Source organism: Amia ocellicauda, chromosome 1, assembly GCF_036373705.1.
Source record: "Amia ocellicauda isolate fAmiCal2 chromosome 1, fAmiCal2.hap1, whole genome shotgun sequence".
Lineage (NCBI taxonomy): Eukaryota > Metazoa > Chordata > Actinopteri > Amiiformes > Amiidae > Amia > Amia ocellicauda.
In genome coordinates, this window is record NC_089850.1 from 44664992 (window position 1) to 44687935 (window position 22944).

The 22944-nt window shown below is 36.8% G+C and overlaps 1 protein-coding gene across 1 annotated transcript in view; it reads right to left on the bottom strand.

Annotated features, from left to right (window-relative positions):
• The window catches only part of kcnk3a (potassium channel, subfamily K, member 3a), a 38923-nt gene extending 16371 nt beyond the window's left edge, over positions 1-22552 (bottom strand). Inside the window, exon 1 of the mRNA XM_066706353.1 lies at positions 22117-22552. Within this exon, the coding sequence (XP_066562450.1) occupies positions 22117-22399 (283 nt within the window). The 5' untranslated portion in view covers positions 22400-22552. The remainder of the gene's footprint in view (positions 1-22116) is intronic.
• Between the last annotated feature and the right edge of the window lie 392 nt (positions 22553-22944).

Genomic DNA, 22944 nt, shown 5'->3' on the forward strand with positions numbered 1-22944 from the left:
TTAAGAAATGAAAGGACAGGAAACTGCAGATGAAGAAATTATTCTTTAAGATGATAAATCTTCACATCTACACAACAGCCTATTTGACAGTGAGAGGGGGCTCCCCAACCACATGCTATGCTAAACCAGCTAAAAGAACACATCTGTCACATGAGCCAAGTGTCCACAGCTTTCCTAGTTCCAGTCCAGTCCATACACAGCTGGGATTGCAGTAAGATATGTAATGAAAAGGATTGCAGACATGACTATTGTAATTTATTCAACTTTCTTAAGGTCTCATAGACCGGGGTTACACAAAGTGTACACATGAGTGCTCTACAAAGCTCACATCACCAAAACGAGCTCACACACAAGGAGCACTGTTATACAATGATACTTTTATCATCAGTGCTGAGATTCAATTAAAAAAATGGACATACCTGCCTGTTGCAAATTATAACCTCTGTATTTGGTGACAAAAACAAAAGCCACCACATGGTTTCTAATGTACAATTAGCAGGATTGGCCAAACCTTTGATTTTATCCTGAAGCTAAATTTGAGTTTGTTATTTTTGCTTCTGCCCAGGCAGTTCTTGAATTTATTCTTGCAACACCAAATAAAATCATGCATCTGAGGAAAGAAATTTCCTGTCCTGGAATTACTGAATTTATTTTATTTTGTCATCTGTTCAGTATAAACCAGACCATATTAATATTTTTCAAAATCCACTCCAGCTTCCAGAACACAGACGATCCGTTTTCTGGTGCTGCATGGTCATTTTAAGGTGCCAATCCCTGTACGCTCAAGAGTGGATTCACTTCCCTGTAGCATGAACTTTAGAGTGGAATAAGCAGAACACAAATACAATGGGCTATGAATGCTGGTCAAATTTGCAGTACATCAAAGCTGTCATTACGGCTTACTATCGAAAGTGACATAAAAGGACACTTCTAAGAAAAGGGCTGCCTATCCAATATAAATCCAACATGGGGAATGACAGGCTTCTTAAATTATTGAGCAAAAGTGCAGGTGAGGGTCGGGGTGGCCAAACTGTACTGCGACAGTCTGTTATCCTATTGCTCACAGGGTTGATCATCCATTTAAATCATACAGGAGTGTCTGATCCTTAAAGGCCCTTGACATGGTTTCCCATTAAGGACAGAACCACTTTATGTACCTCTTGTCTTGTGCACTGCATTGGGGCTCACTTCTTTGGAGCCAACATGCAATTTCTAATTATTCATTCATTTCTAATTATAGCTTCAAGTGTTGCCTTTCATCTGCTAGCTCTTCTCTGCAAGCTATCCCCTTTCTGCAATATGAATGTTATTATCTTGGGTTTTGCCATTTTGCTCTTGCTATTAGCTGTCAACTTATTTTAAGTATCAGGCTCTCAGCGCTTTGTGGTCACTATGTTTTGTTTTGAAACTATGTTAATTTTATGTCTACAATTTATTTTCTCCACATCAAGTTCTGATGTAATTTACTTTGCCCTAATTTTATTTAAAGCTCCTGCAAAATGAATAGATGTATTTGTTGTATGTGTGACCAGACCCCTGTTCAGATTTGAGGCAAGGCTCAGAGGGCCTGATCTGTCCAGCCCCAGAGTAATAAACCCACTATGCCAGAAGACAAGTTTCCTGACACAGGAGGTTTGAACTCTCCATCCGCTCCAGATTAAATGACATCACTGTAGCAGGCTCGATATACATGGGAACAAATGTACAAACTGGGTTCAATTCAAAACATCAAGTAATTTTAAGCCATCTGATCTAAAGAATGATAAACTATGATCAATGCAGTGGCTACTTTAGGCAAGATATTACAATAGGCAAATAAACAACCATGTAAATAAATAAGGGAAGAGAAAACAAGTTACTCCAGAATACAGTAATTCCTCAGAAAATACTACTAATCGTGCAAGTAAAATATTTTTAAAAAGGACTACAGTGTATATATTTTCATAATTATTTGATAGTGTAAACTAAATGCTAGAGGATGGGTATGTTAAAGGTGAAGCTGATATAAAGTTCTGTTGGCCACACTTGCATTTTCCTTGAAAATGACAGATAAATGTTTTATGTGTAAATGTTTTAATTGTTATAGTTGAAGCTATGTTTAAAATTAGTATCTTTCTTTTGAATAAGTACCTGTGTGTGTGACTACCCCTCTGATGATCAATGAATACATGTATACATTTACTGCTATATAGTTTTTTTTAAATAGTGTTTATATATTTAATTATTTATATTTTCTTATTTTAACTCTCACATGTCTAAAACACACATTGGTAGTCATCTACAGTTTCCATTGTGTTTAAGTGATTTTGCATTCATTTGGAGCTGAAGATCGTAACACTCTTTCATTTCTTGCCAATTTTCAAAGCTTAACAGCTTAAAAGCTTTGGTAATTTGGAAAGATTTTATAAATAATAGAAAGACAGAGCTTACAGATTGTTTTTTGATATCTGATTTTGGAGATCTAAATATTTATGATAAACCCATATTTTTTATTTCTGCTCTGCCGTGCTCCATTATTGCTGGGGATAATTTTGTTTTGACTAAGCTGTAAAAAAGCTCAGTAAAAGCATAGCTGCTTAATTTTCTGATGGTAGTAACCAAGTAACAAACAGATTAAAGAATTACATAAAATAAAAGCTGATGGGGGGGTGGGAGGCATAAAAACTTGCATATCTGATATAATAATGTTGAGCAATCACCATATGAAAGGAAAAAATGTGAATTATAATCAGGACCTTCAAAAGACTGCAGTAAATTAATTTCAAACAAAGCTGTTTTCATATGAAACAGCTACTAATAATGGTGGATACAGCAGGACAGGTGCACATTCCCTAGCACACATTCTATTCTAATCAGGCAAAAATCTGAATCTGAAAAATCAAACTGAAGACCCATAAAAAAAAAAAATCATTAAAAAAATCACAATTGCAGGCTGTATACATACATACATACATACATACATACATACATGCAGTAGGTTTTCTCTTGAAAGTGAAAAGTTCCAGGTTTGGTTCAGCTCTCCACAAACACTGTTCTTCCTTTGTGACTTTCATCAGACTAGTGCCCAAACTAGAAGCACTTGACAGCTGCACAATGTTCAAATTCAAAACACTCTATTCCTCTTGCCGTATACCCAGATCAATACTATTTTAGTCTCTTTACCCTTGTAATGACATTAACTATTTTTGTGTGCTCTATTTACTTTTCAGTCTCTTTGTTTTCGGTGTATATGACCCCAAATGTACAACACACCCACTGTCCCAAAACAGCTGTTCCTCTCACTGTGTCTTTTGTTTGAATCCCTCCTGCTCACTCATTAACTGAACCAGACCATCCCTAAATGTTAAAGACCTGTACATTTTTAATAAGGTTGTGTCACACCCTCGGGTCATGAACAGAATATGGTATTCCACAGCCCTCCCCATCTGTACTTTCGGCAAGCGATGTTGAACCAAAATAAATTGAGGTGGCTGAAGCCATTAATTGATTTGTTATTCAGATTCATGTAATCTGTTTCTGGAGAAGCCACGACTGTGGCATAGGTTTATGTTAGCTCATAAAACATTACAGTTAACCATAATGTGCAACTATGGCATAGTTAACAAGACACAGCGGACAAGATATATATACAAAAAAGGAGTTACATGAAAAAGTCTAGAGGGCATCTTATTTTGTTCAAAGTTGAAAAACAAAATGCAATTAGAACTCTGTTACTAAGCAACTAAACAGCAGTCTAATTCAATTTATCAGTTGTTTTCTGCTTCAACTTCAACTTCAATGCTTCCAGTGCTACCAGTCAGTTTCCCGTGCTGTTTTCTCAAGTTTAGAGTCCCAGTGAGATCGCAGTTAATGCATTTATTAGTGTTGCCTGAGGTTCTCTTGCAGTTATGCAACCCCATGGCCTAAATGCATTCACAATATACAATATAATAAACGATTGCTAGATCACGTCAAAGCAATCACTCAGCTTTCATGGTTAATTCTTACATTTTAAAACGTATCTTACAGCTAAATCTCTACCCGGACTCTCATTTATATAAATGTTTACTGTATCTCTCACAGGTTTTAAGGACATGCATATTTAAATGTATAATTTTTAAATCTTAAGGACTGTGCTCCACAAGAACAAGAGCTTCCCACTTAAAATATTTCTGTATCATTATATGCATTAACACATATACTTACAAAAAAAGTTTTAAAAAATCTAGCGTTAACACAATATTATACACTTTTGTGAGATATTATACAAGAGTGATATTTGCCCCAGGTCACAGAGCCATGCTTAATGTAAACTACTGAATGAGAGGTCAATCGAGGTCAATATTGAAAACAGTTATGTAATGCTCAGGTGGAGGAAAAAGATGAGGATCCTTTGATTTTCCAGGATCCTGTCCAGGCTCTTATAAAGAGGGAACTTAATATGTAAAATACACACCAACATTTTATTTCCCTTTTAAAAATGCAGTTAATATAACTAAGACTTAATAAGCCTCCCATAAGTCCATCCTAGAATGGGGCAGCAGTGAGTCATTGGCTGAAAGAAGACACTCCACTATGTGGCAGTTGACTTAATCTGGAGGCCGTGGGCTGTTTCTGTTTGTATCTCTTTTTACGTGCTATTTTGTGCATTTTCCACACCAATCCGAATAATTATTTAATCTTTAGAAAGAAAGATTTTGGTCACAGATCACATGAGGTACTTTTGGAAAGAATAATTAACAATGATAAATGTATATATTATAAAAATAAAAATAAACATACATGTATTGTATTCTGTCTCGGAGGGGATCCAAGTTTCAATCTACGTGCTCGCCCATTCCCTGTCCCCCTGAGTCTGCACTGAGAATCAGAGCTTGTGATGAGATGCAACGTCAACACAACATCTCCATTCATCTTCACATCTTCATAATCCTGAACCCCTTAGCTATCACTTAAGGTTTTCCAGCTCCCTTAAAAAACTCCACCCGTAACAAACAATTCCTACTACACCACCTTTCAAAACATATATTACTATACATTCACCCTTTTTTAAATGCTTCTGTCCTGTGTAATTTATGCCATACTGATTTCAGAGTTGACAGGATTATGCAGAGACCAAAAATAGCAGCACTGGCACCCTCTAGGACCCTTTGCGTTTAATCTGTGGCAAAAAGTAAATCTATCCTGGTGCGTCACATCAGCAGCTACTGCTTAATCCACTCCCAATTCTGAAGGGGAAAACAGGCCCATATTAAATAAAAATAATCAGGCTGGAAGCCATAGATTGCCTCACAGAAGTTTTTGTTTGGTTGGTTGTTGTTTTTTTATACGGTTATTTTTAACATATAGCATAGGACAAACGTTCCCTGGCTCAGCATTTAATAAATGGCGCTGCTTTCTAATGTAGGATGTTCAATATTATCTGGAAAACATTAAACATTAAAAAAGTTTACATAATACAATCCTGAAATATATGTGTGAGGGATAATCTCCAGTTCTGAAAGAAAAAAACTATTGAAATAACATTTACTTTTACATTTCTGACGTTTGTGGAGCAAACATGTTCCCACTCTTTCAAAAGGCTGCATTCTGTTTCAGAACAAACACAGTGAAATCCCTGTTGACTCACCCAGGCAAAGAAGGAAAACAAATATGAGAGAAAGAAAAAAATGCAATGCTGGAAAGCAGTTCTAGATCTTAGGGAACTTATGGAAGGTGAGTTGGAATCCATGCTGTGCTGTGTGCCAGCTGTGTCTGAGAGCAGCCAACACCGGAGGATCAAAACCAGTGCTGTCAGAAATGGGGCAGGGAAGTCAGCTGAGGGATTCTGGGTTGGATTTGTCACAAGGCTTACAGCGAATTTACAGGACTGTGTAGCATTCTTTGCCTGCTGTGACTGTGTCTCACCTGCTAATCACTTTCCACTGTTTCATTCTGGGCAGTAGTGTGGAAGGGTGAAATCAAATGCACACCCACATATATAGGAAGACAGGCATTTGTGTGTTACCATCAATTATCAAAATGTCAGACTGTGAGTACTATGTCATAAATATAATGGCTATTATTATAAAACATATAATGTGGATTTTCCTTTTCAGCTCACATGGGAAACCATGCACATAAAAACAAATATCTTTCTAATTGACCCAAACGACACACCCTTATTATTCTACAACAATCTATCTGCCATATCCTAAATTAGCACTTAAATGAAAACAATACAATTTCCATTAGGAAATAACAATTTGCACAGTTTCCTTTCATGGAAACTTTTAACTTTGGCAAGAGAGCAGTTTCCATTCTGTCACAGGGAGGAGCATTCCTTGGTGATTGAATAATCCCAGAAAAGCACTTTGGATCAATGACTTCATTTCGTTCTGAAGACATGCAGAAATCCACAAGATCTCAGAGGTAAATCAAGATAATACACGTGCCTGGCTTCTGACAAGCATCAAACATTAAGCTGAAAGGTTTAAAATGTATTTTTCATATTAGATAAATTGGAGATGTTTTTTGCAAAATCACCATCAAATCTGAAAATGACTGTGACGCTTGCCACTAATTGGCTGCATATGAGATTTCATGGTCCGTAAAGGTCATCTTCTTTTCATCTGTTAGACTTAGAACTAGATCAAACGTGATGACAGACACAGATTGAAGCAATATTTTCGGATTCCTTTGCGTCTCACACTTAGAAAAACAGGAAACATCAGCCGCTCTATCAGCTCACAAACACTGAGAACATAAATGTCTACTTTCTAATTTCATTGATCAATTTGTCCATAAATGAGTTACTTTTCTGGGGAGGCAGACACAAGCCATGTATCCCCTTGCTCTTGCTTTTTAACTCTATCCATCACAGACCTGCAATCTGTAAGTAGTGATATTTATGGGTATTCTGAAAAGGACAAGTCTCCAGAGGCATGAATACAAATGTAGAGGCAAGCACACTCACAATAAGTAGTGTAATGCACTGAACTAAATGTCATTACTGTGAACCCATAATAAGGACCACAGTTGGGACATAATGAAAAAGCTGCAGGAGGTGAATTATTGATGTTTTAGAATTTAAAGGCTGTCCTGTGGGGAACTATGTTTTGTCTCTTTCATGACAATTGGTTAATATATATATTACTTATTTTGTTTTTGTTCATATCGCACAGAATTTCATACTAATGTTAATTATTTCTAATCAGAGTAAGCTTGGATGCCTATGTTATTAAAAATAAATATAGGTAGACAGGCAGACAGATAGATAGATAAATAAAAACTGTGTTTACTCATCACTGTGTGTTACTGCTTTCTGTAAAAGTTACATATGGTGATTTGTCTATGGAGTTATATTTCTTGAAATAATGACTGTCGAGGCCTTCAAAAGCCCTCAGTCACAGCTTGAGTGTCTACTTTGGACAGACAAACTGGTGTTTTGCTCCTGGTGTTTTGAAATATTGCTATTCCAGGATCGCACAGCAGACAGTTTCACACACTGTGGCTGTGAGCCACTGTGTTGAACGATGAGCAGGAAACCAGAACCGACACTGTAGTATCTAGTGTGAATTCACAGGCCTCCTTCTGCTTTCTGTTGATTTCTTACACACAGCCCCAACACTCAGCTATTGTAAATCAACATTTAATGATTAAGTACTACAGACATATTTCTCACTCCTTTCAATATCTTGGTTATTTTATGTATTTTTCAAAACAATTGTGTTTCTCCTATTAATATTATTCAACAGTACAATGCTTAATGTATGTTTAAAATAAAGAACTCTGTGCTGTCTGTAATTGTATTGCTGCTATACATATACTAATAAATTATGTTCAATTACAGTTGTAGTTGTCAGAATTAAATGCCTGTCACCTAATGTTAATATATTAGTCTTGATAAGCACAAACAAATGTAATTGTAAACATTTGATAGTAATGGAAACAAGCAATTATGTACTTTTGAGACCATGCCTGTTCCTCTAGCACCGCATCACACATATGGTATGTAGGCTTCTATAGAGCTAATGCAAATATTACATTCCAATTAAATTCCAAATGTTAATTACTGATTAATCTTTTTGGATTAGTGCCTACTGCCCAGCTAGCATGTGGGCAGTGCTCATAAATTAGAGAACTTTAGAAATAAACCTTAACAAACAACAGCATTTAATGCCCATTGTTTAAAATGAATAAACCTATAGCATGAGTTTAAAAAGAAAACAGTGTTGTATATCAGTTCAATCTATTTTGGGGAAGAAAAAATAATGAAAGGGCACCTATTTTTTTACTTCCCAGACATATTTTAGTGCATGAACTTAAACGTATCGGTGAGAGAGGTTCTAGCTGTGGGATTTGGCTGTAGGAATTATCACACTCCCCTTGAAAGTCAAGACTAACTTTGTCATCATGTTTTATTTACTAAATCCTTGCTGAGGATTCAGTAAGTGCTTGTAAACATAGCCTTCACCTGCTCAGGTAACATGCATTCCCATTATCAGTAGTGTTGGTTTCAGTGTGGGTGTGTTTGGGTGACTGTCTGCTTGTCGATTATAGAATGTGCAGATATTCTGTTTTAAATAATAGTACATTATTTATATGTTGTATATTACATTTAAACAAACTTTACTGCTGTAGATGTTTGTTTTAAAAATAGATAAGATTTCAGCTAGTGGTTCAATTAAGTGCACAGATTAATCGAAAAACAACAGACAGGAAATGATTGGCTTAAAAAGAATATGATATTAAAATGTCAAAAACAACACCATTGATAGATAGATAGATAGATAGATAGATAGATATGTAGATGGATGGAAAGACGTACAGGCTAGCAGGCAGGCAAGCAGGCTGTAATTTAGTTGTTTTTTTTTACCGGATTTTTTTTTTTTTAATACTGTGATATTTACTCTCTATTTGTTTTTCATGCATTATCCATTTTGACTGAAATGCACTTCAATTCCTGAAAATATGAAGAGCTGTCGGGAGTATTACTGTCATACTTAAATGGTTTAATTCCCACTGCCGTGCTCAAGTACGCACAGAAATGTAACCGCTTTTGTTGCTGTTGCTGTCGTCACTCTTTTAATCCAGTTCAGCAATTTATCAATACAATTTCAAAAACAAAATGGGTTAGTGTACCAAATGGTAAGGATAGATTATTCAGTGTTGAAATTTAATCTCCCTTGAGGGAGGCTTCTTGTAATTCCTTAAGGAGAACTCAGCAGAGCTATCCAAACAGCCCTTGTGTGATTTGTTTCTCTCAGATATGGTGCTAGAATAGCTGTGTGGTTAATATGTTTACTACTTATTATTATAACAATCTGTTCTATGGTATGTCTTAATGGCTCCTTTGTATAAATAAATTGGTACTATTTTTCACTAGAATCATCATATTGTCTTGTATAATTTGCAATGTAACATTTTACATCGAGTACTGAAACTTTGTTTTTTTGATTGTTCTTGAAAGACGATTTAAAACTGTCCAGTTACATGGTCTGCTGCCACAGTGGTAGTAATCTCAAAAGTTTTTCCTTTCTTTTTTTTTTTAATATTGTTGATAGCTGGGGTAATGGATGCACATTTGCACCATTTGAGTTAGCTTCTGGAAGCAGCTGCTGTTCCAAACAGACATCTGTTAGATGAGACGAATGGGTGAAGGAGATACACTTCCACCATTAGAGACTGTATCATTTTACTTTGTGTCCCGCACTCACAGGTACGGTAACGAAAGAAAGGGAGATACCGTTTCACAATCTGACAAATACCAAGTGTCACAAATCCGCTCAGGACACACTTCAGCTTCAACGTGCACTTCACATTGTTTGCAATATTCAGAGTCCATTAGGAAAGAAGTGGTACAGAAGTCCATGATTTGTTTCCAAAACCACCATGCAAAGTGCTGCACATAAATACCCTCGCATATTATCCATGTGGACAGGGGCATGACATTTGAAAGGGGCTTGGGTTACAGGAAGGACAAGGATACAGTGTGAACCTTTTCTTCACTGGGCTGGAATCCATATTGTAAAGCTATCCTTTAATATAGCAGAACACTCAACACCTGGTTACTGGATTTCTCAAGGTGTAATGATCATTTTGGATTCCTGATCTGGATGAGAAAGTTCATACAGATTCTCCTTTTAAATGTCTAAGCAAAATAGCTTACCTTTCAAACACAACTTGTTAAAGCATTTAAAACTTCGTATATCTGGCTGTATGCTACATAAATATATAACTGAACCATATTTAAATGTAATAGAAAAAAATGTATTTATGTATATATGTCCTCGATATATAGTGCAATGTATACATATATGTTTCTAAATTGATTATAAATAGAATTAAGATACATTTAAGTGTCCATTTCCTTATATTTCTGTACCATGTTGGTGGCCTTGTGTGTCATGTTGCTATGTGTTTGGTAATTAACACACAAATTAAGATTTGGTTAAGCTCTTACAAAAACAAATAATTTTCACCAGGAGTAGATAACAAGTCAAGTGATTTTATACCTTTGCGTTGTTTTGGGGGTACAATTAAAGTCTGAATTTGTATTTATTCCCACAAAGGCTGATTGCTGTAGCTTTAAAAACACATTTTATTTTATTTTTAAACAATGGCCGGGCATGTGGTTGCTGTGCTTCACAGATGCGGAATATGTGGCCGAGTTACATAAGGTAAGCTGAGACGGCTAGTTTTCATGCTACAGTTATCTAAGGAGACAATAACAGCAACCTTTACTGCATAAGTTGCTTTTCATGTCAAGTATCCATTAGTGCTGTATAAAAATAAATAGATAATAAGGTAGTAAAACAAACATTTACTTCATTTGAGGGATGGTTAAGCAATTTTTTCTTTGTTTCTTTGTTGTGTTTTGCTTTTAAATTAAATGTAAAAGTCCGTAGCAAAATGTTCCAAGACCACAGATTTGGAGCAGAAGACAGGGAATCCATTACAGGAGATATTATCCCCAGTATTATCTCTAGTATCCCCCTTTACACTGGCACAAAGACACTTTGATGTGTGACGGATAATATTCAGTAATGGAAAAGAGTCTGAACACGCCTGCCACCACAAGATCCACAAACCGGGCTTAAAAAAAAAAAAAAAAACAATGTGCATATATATCAAGCAGGCAGAAATTCCGTGGGAGAAACACCCGGTGCGTCTGCAGAGTCTTCCATAAACCCTGTCTAGCATACGTTATGAATTGCTACCCTTTATGAGATAGCCTAAAATATCTAATATGACTCATTTAGTTAGTTATATGTTTCTATATGCAAGTTAAAATGAGTTCCCAAAAAATATGGAATTTTGCAGTAGTGTTGCTTTTTATAGCCCAAATTGTTAATCCATGAATGTATTCATCTATATACAGTTAGGTCCATAATTATTTGGACAGTGACACAATTGTCATCATTTTGGCCCTGTACACCACAACAATGTATGTCAAAGGAAACAATCAATGTGTGCTTTAAGTGTAGACTTTCATCTTTAATTTGAGGGTAGTTACATCCAAATTGGGTGAACAATGTAGGAATTACACCCGTTTTTATATGTGGTCCCCCCAGTTTTAGGGGCTCAAAAGTATTTGGACAAACTAACCTAATCATTCATTAAAATGTGAGTTTCAATACTTGGTTGCAAATCCTTTGCAGTCAATGACTGCCTGAAGTCTGGAACCCATAGACATCACCAGATGCTGGGTTTCTTCCCTGGTGATGCTCTGCCAGGCCTGCACTGCAGCTGTCTTTAGTTCCTGCTTGTTCTTGGGGTGTTTTGCCTTCAGTTTTGCATTCAGCAAGTGAAATGCTGCTCAATTGGATTCATGTCAGGTGATTAACTTGGTCATTGCAGAACATTCGTAGTTGCTTTCGTAGTATGCTTCGGGTCATTGTCCATCTACACTGTGAAGCACTGTGAATGAGTTTTTAAGCATTTTGTTGAATCTGAGCAGATAATTCATCCTGCTGCTTTTGACAGCAGTCACATCATCAATAAATACAAAGGAACAAGTACCCTTAGCAGCCATACATGCCCGTGCCATAACATGCTTCACAGATGAGGTGGTATGCTTCGGATCATGAGTAGTTCCTTTCCTTCTCCATACTCTTCTCTTCCCTTAATTCTGGTAGAAGTTGATCTTTGTCTCATCTGTCTATAGGATGTTGTTCCAGAACTGTACAGGGTTCTTTAGATGTTTTTTTGGCAAACTGTAATCTGGTCTCCCTGTTTCCTGTTTACATCTTGTGTAAACCCTCTGTATATACTCTGGTGAAGTCTTCTCTTGATTGTTGACTTTGACACAGGTATGCCTACCTCCTGGAGGGTGTTCTTGATCTGGTCAACTGTTGTGAAAGGGTTTTTCTTCACCAGGGAAAGAATTCTTCTGTCATCCACCACAGTTGTTTTCTGTGATCTTCAGGGGCTTTTGGTGTTCCTGAGCTCACCAGTGTGATCTTTCTTTTTAAGAATGTACCAAATAGTTGATTTTGCCACAGCTAATGTTTTGCTATCTCTCTGATTGGTTTGTTTTGATTTGTAAGGCAAAGCTGAAGGCAGAACACCTCAAGAACAAGCAGGAACTAAAGACAGCTGCAGTAAAGGACTGGCTGAGCATCACCAGGGAAGAAACCCAGCATCTGGTGATGTCTATGGGTTCCAGACTTCAGGCAGTCATTGACTGCAAAGGATTTGCAACCAAATATTGAAACTCACAATTTAACTCATGATTATGTTAGTTTCTCCAAATACTTTTGAGCCCCTAAAACTGGGGTGCCACATATAAAAACTGATGTAATTCCTACACCGTTCACCCAATTTGGATGTAACTACTCTCAAATTAAAGATTAAAGTCTACACTTAAAGCACATCTTGTTTTCTTTCAAATCCATTGTGGTGGTGTCCAGAGCCAAAATGATGACAATTGTGTCACTTTCCAAATATTTATGGACTTAACTATGTATAGAGTTTTATTTTGTCTATCCCAGCTGACTATTGAACATTATGATTGCTGTGTGACAATGCTGCTTATATGAAAGTAAGTTTGGACCATTTTATATGTTGCTGCAACATTAGGTCTGACAGAATCAAATCATCAATATTGTAACATTGCAACAAAATGATGTCTGCACAATGAAACTGCAACCTTATAGCAACATTTCTGAAATGCATGTTATTTCAGGTGCTATTACTCATCCATCCATCCATTTTTCAACAACCGCTTCCTGCAGAACAGGGTCACAGTGAGACAGAGCATAAGCCAACCTAAACAGAGCACAAGGCAGAGAACACCCAGCCACTTACTGGCGCCCATCACAGGACAACACAAACACAAACACAACCACACATGACTACAAAGCAATTTAGAGTAACTAATCCACCTAAGCAGTATATCTGTGCACTGTGAGAGGAAATGGAAGCACCTGGCAAAAATCCACATTGTCACGGGAAAAACAGGCAATCTCCACACAGGCAGACACCCGAGGCCAGAATCAGACCTGTGTCTGTGAGGCAGCAGCGCTAAACTCTGTGCCACTGTGGCAGCCATTTCTTATATACCATTTACTATATACTTTAAAGTTCTCTTAATTTGGGCCTCAGATGATTCGTATTAAATAAAAGAAAATTAAAATTAAATAAATGACTGGAAGAAGACTATATTTTTTATATATATATATTTCTCTTTGTAAAAAATGATATGGGTTTATGTACCACATGCATAAATCTTGGCTGTGTTAGGTGTCTTCATTACACTTCAGTAATTAATTGCCGTAGGCTTTCCTTATGTTGTTTGTAGAAAAGAAAAAATAGACATCTGCTAATTTTATACCTGATTTGCATCCTTGTCCTAATTTACCAAGTTTGAATACTGTTCAAGGCGACTGTATGATGTGTTAAAAGCACAGGTTTCTGACAAATGCCCGCCTTCCACTTAACTCCTACTAGACTATAGTAGAGCAACTTCAATTTTGCTTGGTCATGAAGTCATGAGCTATAGGTTTATGAGGTACCTGTATCATATTACCCAAATAGTCCTGTTTAGACCTGACATTGGTCTTATTCATCTTCTGCTTGACATATTCCTTTTCTGAAAAGTTTTTTTCTCCCAGAGCTTAACAGCTGTCATTGAATCTGCTGTTTGCTCTTACCTTGGGCATTTAAATGCTTTTGACTCTGCAAGTGTGTAAATTTAGACAGGTGTGGGATAGACACACCTGCACTTGAAGCATACAGCATATACCCTATACCTTCTTTCACCTCTCCATATGAAAAATGGGGACTACATTGTGTGAAAGTACAATGTACAATGTCAACCATTAAAACATTTTCATACCATATCTCGGGTAATGTATGGATGTGACAATCCCGTGTCATTGGGTGTCTTCCACACAAATCTACATTTTATAGCAGGTTCCTTATTTGTTTTTAAACATTTAAGCATTAATGATTCCCAAAGCATTCACAAACATACTATTTATTTATGTATTTATGTATTTATTTATTTATGTATTTATGTATTTATAAGCAAACACCCATTACCAAGATTACTTAAAATTGTCACAAAAAACATTCTTCAAAGCATTACAAAATATGGTAAAACAAATAAGTGCAAAATACAATAAGATAAGCATACATTCTAGTACATTAAATATCTAAAACAGGCATGAAATAGAGTGGAGTCCCATCACCTAGTGTTGTTGTAATTACTCTATTTCTTAGCAGACACCCTGATCCAAGGTGACTTACAATTGTTACAATATATCATATTTTACCCATTTATACAGCTGGGAATTTACTGGAGCAATCCAGGTAAAGTACCTTGCTTAAAGGTACTACAGCAGTGTCCCCCACATGGGATTGAACCCACAACCCTCCAGAGCCCTAACTACAACTCCACACCATTGTGCAGTAATGCTAGTTCAGTTTTTGTATCAATTATATTACAGGTGTTGCTAAGTAATCATTCTTGTTGTGCATGAGATTTGTTTTTATATAATCAAATAAGAGATCTTGAGTTTAATGTAGTGCTTTCCTATCCCCAGCCAAGATCTGCAGCTCAGCACGACAAGGACAGGGCTCACAAACCACAGGGCTCACCTGGCACATTGGCCACACAGCAATCCACACATAACTAGCTTTTGCCATCTACTGCTTCAAAATGCTGTACTGCTGGTTCAGAAAGATTTCCCTGAGGCGTCCTCAGACTCGCATTATTACACTACTGCACAGAAGTGGAAAAACAAGCTGATGAAGAGGGGGGACAAAAACATTCCACACACATTCAGTATTTATAGCTGGTGTAATATTTGTGTTGATCACTCTTTTCCCTTGCAACACTTAGAATTCATCTAGAAGGTTTATCATTATGTCCTGAACAGCAGAACTCCTTCTGGCAGAAAGTGTGGACGGGGACACAGTGGTGGCTTTCAAGAAGCAATTTCTTTAAAATATATTTCAGAATTTTTGTTGCTGTATTTAAAAAAATCTATATTTTCAGAAGAAAAGAAAATTACCACAAAGGAAATATGAGGAATCTGGAATTTCCTTTATGTCTGTAGTCATTTGGCACTATATACCATGATAACATACTCATTCAGAGAGTGATACAATTCACCACTGTCTCCGTGGCTTTGCTGACAGAAACTGAACTCTTGACTGCGCTGGCCTTGTAACCAGGTGACCTAGGTTTAATTTTGTACTCAGTGTCTTTATGATAGGAAACTTACGTTACGGGTGGTAATGTACTGTGTCTGAAACTGGGCCATCTTTCACAAAGAGCTGGAATGGTACAGCAGTGTGTACATTTTAAACAGTGGCACAATTACCCCTCTCTTTCACAGTAGGACCTTCATGTTTCACTTCAGGCACTAAGCACACTCTGAGAGCCTATGTTCATCTGCCCACATTCTGTTTCACTGGCAGCAGAGAGGCTTGAACATATTCATCAGCCCACCACCCTGTTGTCCATTGAGAACCTTTATGGTTTAGGTCCCACTATAGCCATTTTCAATGATTAATTATCTGAGCACGATTTGGAAAGCAGTAATCCTCGCCAATCATTTTAGCTTCTCTAAGCATTTTTGCACTGTTTTCTTTCAAGCATATGGGTGTATACTTGCTCCTTTTAAAAAAGAAAAAGTTGTTTTCCAACAGGCAAAAGTGATATGAAGCTATACAAATAAACTTGTTTTATACTAATACATACATACATACATACATACATACATAAATAAATAAATAATAATAATGTAACTCTAGATTTTGTGGAAATGTCATAGTGAGTGGTGTCTGTAACATAAAGCAAGGTATTTAAAGAATGTACATCTCTTGATAAATATCTTGATGTCTTGTGATGGGACTAAGGGACACACCGTCAATGAAGATCCAGTGAGACCTGAAACCTGTTCACTAAAAATAGATCTGTGTTGCAGTTTGTTCACACAAAATATTGCAATATAGCACCATTGATACTGTTATGTCATTAAGTAAATGGCATATTTCACCACTGTTGACCCCAAGAAAACACTGTGAAGACACCAACACTACTAAATGTGTATGGGGATTGCTATCTATTACAGCACCAGTACTCACAGTATATCCAATGTCATTTTCTGACATTGTGAGTGCATGGGTGCCCTCTGCTCGAGATTGATTTCAATAGTACCAAGTATGGTAGTATTAAGTATCAATGTGAAGTTTCAAGAAATCATCATATGTTCCACGCTGTTAGAGCATGACTAAAGAAGAGCAAATATCCTTGATCATCGCTCAGTAGCTTCTATTGGGTTTAGAATTACCTTTTTAAAGCATTTCTAAAAGACCACAAAGACAAAAATGTATAAATGACTTTGTTGACCAGGAGTGCAAGTCTTATCTATATATGTACATTTCAATCCCACAATAAGGGTTCATCATTTGTATAGGTTGAAGAAGTGGATGATAGGGTTTAAAAAACGTTGTGTGGATTCCGTGCAGGAAAAATCAGGTTTTAATCAGCGTAAAATCTTTCACTCTTTGGAGGCTGTGTTGTTAGTATTAATTATGTTATTCAATTTGTCATCTAACCCCTACAACAATCTTTTGAGGTCAGTGCATGCATATTCAGCTGAAATGTGTTTTAAAACAACAATCACTTCAATACAGAGGCAGGTGTCTGTGAAGGCCAGTGTGGAAAACCGAGCTGCAGAGAAGGCCGTCGCCTCATGGTTTCATTTTCCAGCATTTGGAAACGACTCTCAAAACAATTTTCCGCAGAGCAATTTTCATCAGACTTCCCTTAAAAGAGAGCCTTTTAAGAAAATATCAAAGAAAAATAAGTTGCAGTTTTTGGTGAGTGGCAAAAGAACCTTTTATTGAACAAAAAAATAGCTCATCGGGTACTGGTGTGTATTTCCTTTACATACTTTCGACAAAATACATTAACATATATTCCTTGGTAGGTCACCTATTTGTGCGGCCATTTTATCAAACTAATTGGGCAACTGTCATGCTTTGGAGGCTATTTGTGTATGCAACCAACTGATAAATGTGAGGCAGCCATAAATCCACAAGTGCTGTGGAAGATACATTACTGTGTGTACTAACTGGCATAGAGCAAGTCATGTGGAAAACAATGACACCTCTGGTCAGTGTTCACCCAGGGGCTGCTGTCTCCTAGAATAGCTCTAATAATTTCCTTCATATTACTAAGCTGGCAAGACTGCCCTCTCAGATCCTTCTTATTTTATATTTATGTCTCATACTTTGTAAATAGGAGCTAGATCATTTTTTCATAAGAGACTAACTGATAAGAATTATCATTTGAATGCATAGGAATAGAGCTCTTAGCCTATAATCAAAGTTGAAGGCTCATTTAAGAGACAGATGGAATATGAATTCACTAGCATTTTGTTTGAATTATTATAAAATTGTATTTCTGCTGATATATTATACATCATATATCAGCCACGATGCTGGAAGGCTTATAAATATAAGAATAATTTCATAATTATTATTTAATTGGCCTGTCTGAAGACAAGTTAGTTTTGAGAGTTTGCTCTGAAATTAGTGGTCATTTCTGGTTCTGATTTTTTTTTTTTTTTGCTTTAGGCCCTTGTGCTGGAGGTCTTTGCCTTCTTTAATTGAATAACTATATGTTTTTCCTTAAAATCCCTTCTCCCGAGTGCCACAATATATTATTGATATTATTAATTGCATTAACATAAATGTGTGTCCTACTTTGCCAGTATTTAAATTTAGCTGGAATATTTTTTATGGAACTGAATTTGGTCTGGTCAGTCCCACAAATAGAGGACTAGGTAGGTGCTTAACTGTAATTCAGAAAATTAATGTCAGATTTCATTTGGGTTTGCTTTGACATTGTTTAAATTACCTCATCAATCAGCTAAAAAAACACAATTTCCAAAACAAATTTCAGTCTGTGCCATTAGCCAACATACATTTTGATAAAAAATGAACTGTAAGGTCTTAAGCTAACGGTGTAATTCCTTTAATGCTTTATTTTATAAAACACTTTGCATAAGTTCATCTTACAATTATCATTATGGACAGCTTCTGCCTACTGGAGTGCATAAAACGATTATAGTAAAATAACTTAAACCAAAGCAATATACTAATTTTGCATAATTTGAGAGCCTTTTTTGCATTTTGCTTATCTTGGGGGCTTGTGCATTAGAACACTTAAAATCTGTTTTGGAATGAAGGCCCTCATCACTCTGTGCTTAGAGCTGGCGATAGGATTTCAGTCAGAGTATTAGGAGAGAGACTCTGATGAATGGCAATTTTTTGTGACAGTGTTTTGAATATAAATATAATGAACAGACTTGCTAATTTCCCAGACACTAGATTAACAAAGCTGTGAGTATGGAAATTACTTCTAAAGCCCTGCACAATATACTTGGAACTTATCTGTATTAACATGAGAAATTCATGGGGCTACAAACAAGGTTGCCAAAAGGTTTAGAAGTTAAAGTTTCAGTGGAGTTTATCAAAATCTCCTTTGTGCCAAACACAGTAGATTTGGGAATTATTTTCAATAGCTTATTTATTTTTCCCCATTTGGCATTCCTTCCTTAAATCTAATCTTTCCCCAGAGATTAGGGAGGGGGGGTCTAGCCGAAGCACCCCCCCCTGTGGATACCCAGTTGAATTATAGTGACCCACTTGTACTGTGTGTATTTTAGCAATCGTAAACCACATGAGCTGCCTTTTTACACAAGAGCTTGCAATATCTGACGATTGTTTTAAATGGCAAGGCATAGGTGTCCTGTTCCAAGTTTCCCATGCTTTTATCATGTCATATATCTCACAAGTGGATTTGGCATGATACATTTCTTTTGGAAAACTCCTCTGGTGCGACTAAACCTATGACTGTTTAAGACATTTCATATTGATGCATCTGTTTAGATCTCCTGTTGCGGGACAGTGATCGCTGACAGCTGTTTAAACTATCACAGCCAGAATATGACAGCTTGAGCAACTGTCCTCGCATATGTGGACATTAGGCATGCATTACTCTTGCAAAGGTTATACAAATATAGTTTAGAGCAAAAAAACTAAGGAGTCTGCTACTCTTGTTTGTAATAGATCTGTGTGATCCAGCAGTGTTTAAATATTGACCATAAAAAATAAATAAATAAAAAACTGCACGGTGTTTAAATACTATTATAAATATTATGATTATTCTCCATTATTGTCAGTGATTTCTCATTTTATGAAGATGGTTGTTGTGTACTTCACTGTGAAGAGGCAAGCATTTAATTTCAATTATAATTTGTAAAATATTTTGTATTCCTCTCTATATCTTCTGTTGTCGTTGTGCCTGTGAATTTGGCACCCCTCTAGGAAGAATGACAATTTAACTGTGGAAAGTCGGGAACGCTGCCAGGACTATCTCTCCGTGCTTTCCCTTACTGCTGTCCAAGAGTATCTCACTCCTGACAGCTACAATTGTATTGGACCAAACTGAAGGGGAAATGTTTTGTGTTTAGGATTTAAACTAATTGATACTTTTGCCAGATTTTAAGCTAAATATGAAAAGTCTTCAAAAGTCTTCTGGGCCTCCCCATGACAATAGCTAAGGTTTGCATTAATTTTCTTTTCTTCTCAATATTTTTTAAATTGCTGGAAACACCCCATTTTGAATACCTGGCATGAATAAATGGAAAAACTGTCTTTTGTGTTAATTTAATTTGTTTCTGAACAAGTTTGGTTGAATGGATATGACTATAATTCAAGTTATACATTAAAAGGAGCCATACGGATCATAATATTTTCATATCATAGTTAGGTAAAGAGACCAATGAGGAGAAAATACAATGACATTGGCAATATACAGGCATTTCCAAAGCTGCCCAGTGATTGATATGTAAATAAAGTCAGTCGATCTCCAACAGCTAGCTTGCTATTTGAATCAAATTACTTTCTCAAGATTGCTTGCTTGGAACTGCATACATTAGGAAAAACAAGTGTGAACTAGGGGCCTTTCTTCCATTAATGCAAATCAGCTCATTGATTTAAAGTTAACTTTCTCTTATTCATATTCTTTTCCATATTTTGGGATTTTTTACAAGTTCCTTCAAGTAATTCAAAAGTCTCCACTATCTTATAGAATAAATGCATACCGCAGATGTTAATGTGGTATCGATTAACATCCTCACATGCATTCACTGCAAAATGAACAACACAATCATCAATATTTAACATTGTACTGCAGTAAAAAGCAAAACACTTGGTGAAAATACCAAATAGAAGCTTGCAGCTTGTCCAATGCAGTATCACATTCCCTAGCATTGACATTCTGTGTGTTGATTATACTCCAAACTGCTGCTTTCCGCAGTAATAAAAGACTGCACAAACTGAGAAACTTGTAGCATGAATGCGTAGCAAAGACAGCACCTGTTCTTATCCATTGCCAGATATTAGAGCAACAGATCAGTCCTTCATTTGTAGTATTGCTTATTATGCATGCATTGTCTTTTAATCTGGTATATGTCATCGTTTTTCATTGCATATATTTTTCTGAGCATTTACTTGGTTCTAGTCTTAATGCAACTTGCACCTAGGTCCTGGAGGTGTTTTCAAATGGTTTATGGTTGTAGTGAAAACAACAAGGTACATATTTGTTTCCATGCAGTCATTAAAAACATCACTCATTTCATCAGGCTGGATAAATCGACACGTACAAGTAAAAAAGTGATATATATTTTTGCCCGCAAAATCTTTCACATTAGCAACCATAGGGTACTTGCAATTAAAAAGTAATCTTACTCTACCCAGTGAAATACGCGTCTGAAATTGAATGTAGTTTTGAGATCTATTTTGTTATTGAAAAAGCATCCTGAGCAGCTTAGTTCGGTTAATACTGTATTCAAACATTAAAAACATAATGCATCCTATACAGACGAACAAGAAACGTAATCAAATACGTTAACACATCTATGAAGTGAAGTAAAGATGACATCATGGGGTTCAAACATCACTGTTTAGTTTTTCAAAGTCTGATTTAAAAATGACTAGTTAAAGAGTCTTGCAACATCAGATATTGCGTTTGAAAGGAAGTAGGGTGATACGAAGATGAACCAAGTTTGTTTTCCCTCCATCAGGATTGAGAAACAGGTTACAGTTTTCCTTTTCAATGCTTTAAGGGATTGTGCTGTTGCTATATAAAAGCGCTTTCTTCCTAATTCCTTGCAATGAACAGACATTATGAAAAGTTGAAACAAGGGCTTTCTATGCAATTGCGAGAACACACATAATTATATACATAGATACACACACACACACACACACACACTATGTAGTATAATATATATAATAAAACACCGGGAATAGATAGTTATCAATGTCTTACACCCAAAAAAAAGACCAGGGAATCGTGCATTCTAATGAAGTACCGTAAATGTATGCCAATGTAGCTGATCTCGATTTTAATTCTGCTCACCATTTATTTAATATAAAAATAAGAATTGCAGTTCAACGTGACCACTGTTCATTATAACCCCTCGTTCATTGCACGTATTATAACTAACCTCTGCTCAATATTATAGATTGATTTCGCCAGGAATAAGATAGTTTACATTGCATTCATCATAGTTCATGAAAGTTATGATCCCAAAAAAACGGAGAAAAAGAAACCATGCGCTCTCTTACCTATGGTGGTAATCACAGTGATGGCAAAATAAAAAGAGCCGGCGAATTGCCACTGCACTCCCGCCTTGTGGGGCTTCAGCTGCAAGACGACCGCTTCAAGTTCGTCAAAGTTGCCTGAGCTCAGGTTGTATTTGTTCATCAGCACTGCTTTCCTGTCGTCCAGTTTAGTCTTCTCGGTGGTCTCTTGCTTGGACTCCAAGGCATCGAAGACAGCCGCGCCAACCAGCAAGTAGGTGAAGGTGCAGATGATGAGGGCGAGGGTCCTCACGTTTTGCCTCTTCATGGTCTGGGTGGTGTGACGGCTTTGAAAAGTTTGAATGTTAATCTGGAGGACGGGGAGCTCGGCTGGTTCATGGCGACGCCGCGGCTGCGAGGGGCTGAGGCTGACTGAGGCGCTGCCGACTGAGCGCCGCGTCCCGGAGCTGTCCGTTCAGCACCAGCGCGGCGCCCGGCGCACGCAAGAGGGTGGCGCCTTATTTGGACATCTGCTCCCAGACACCCGTGGGTCTGCCCTGTCACTTATCACAGAGATTTAAAGAAACAACCGCACACGTCCATGCGTACATGCCACAGCAGTTCCTTGATATCCATTTAGCAGCACGAATGATTTTTTAAACGATTTTCCAACAGCACGGTATTACAATGTAATTAAAGTCGTCATGGCTTATATCGAAAAGCTCACAATGTCAAATTGCTGTTTATCTGGACAGCCCCTTCAGAAAACGGGGTAAGGTGTTCTATTGCACAAACAGGAGATGATGAACACTTTCTTCTAGACCCACGAGTCATATCTATCTATCTATCTATATAATGAGAGAGGGTAGAGAG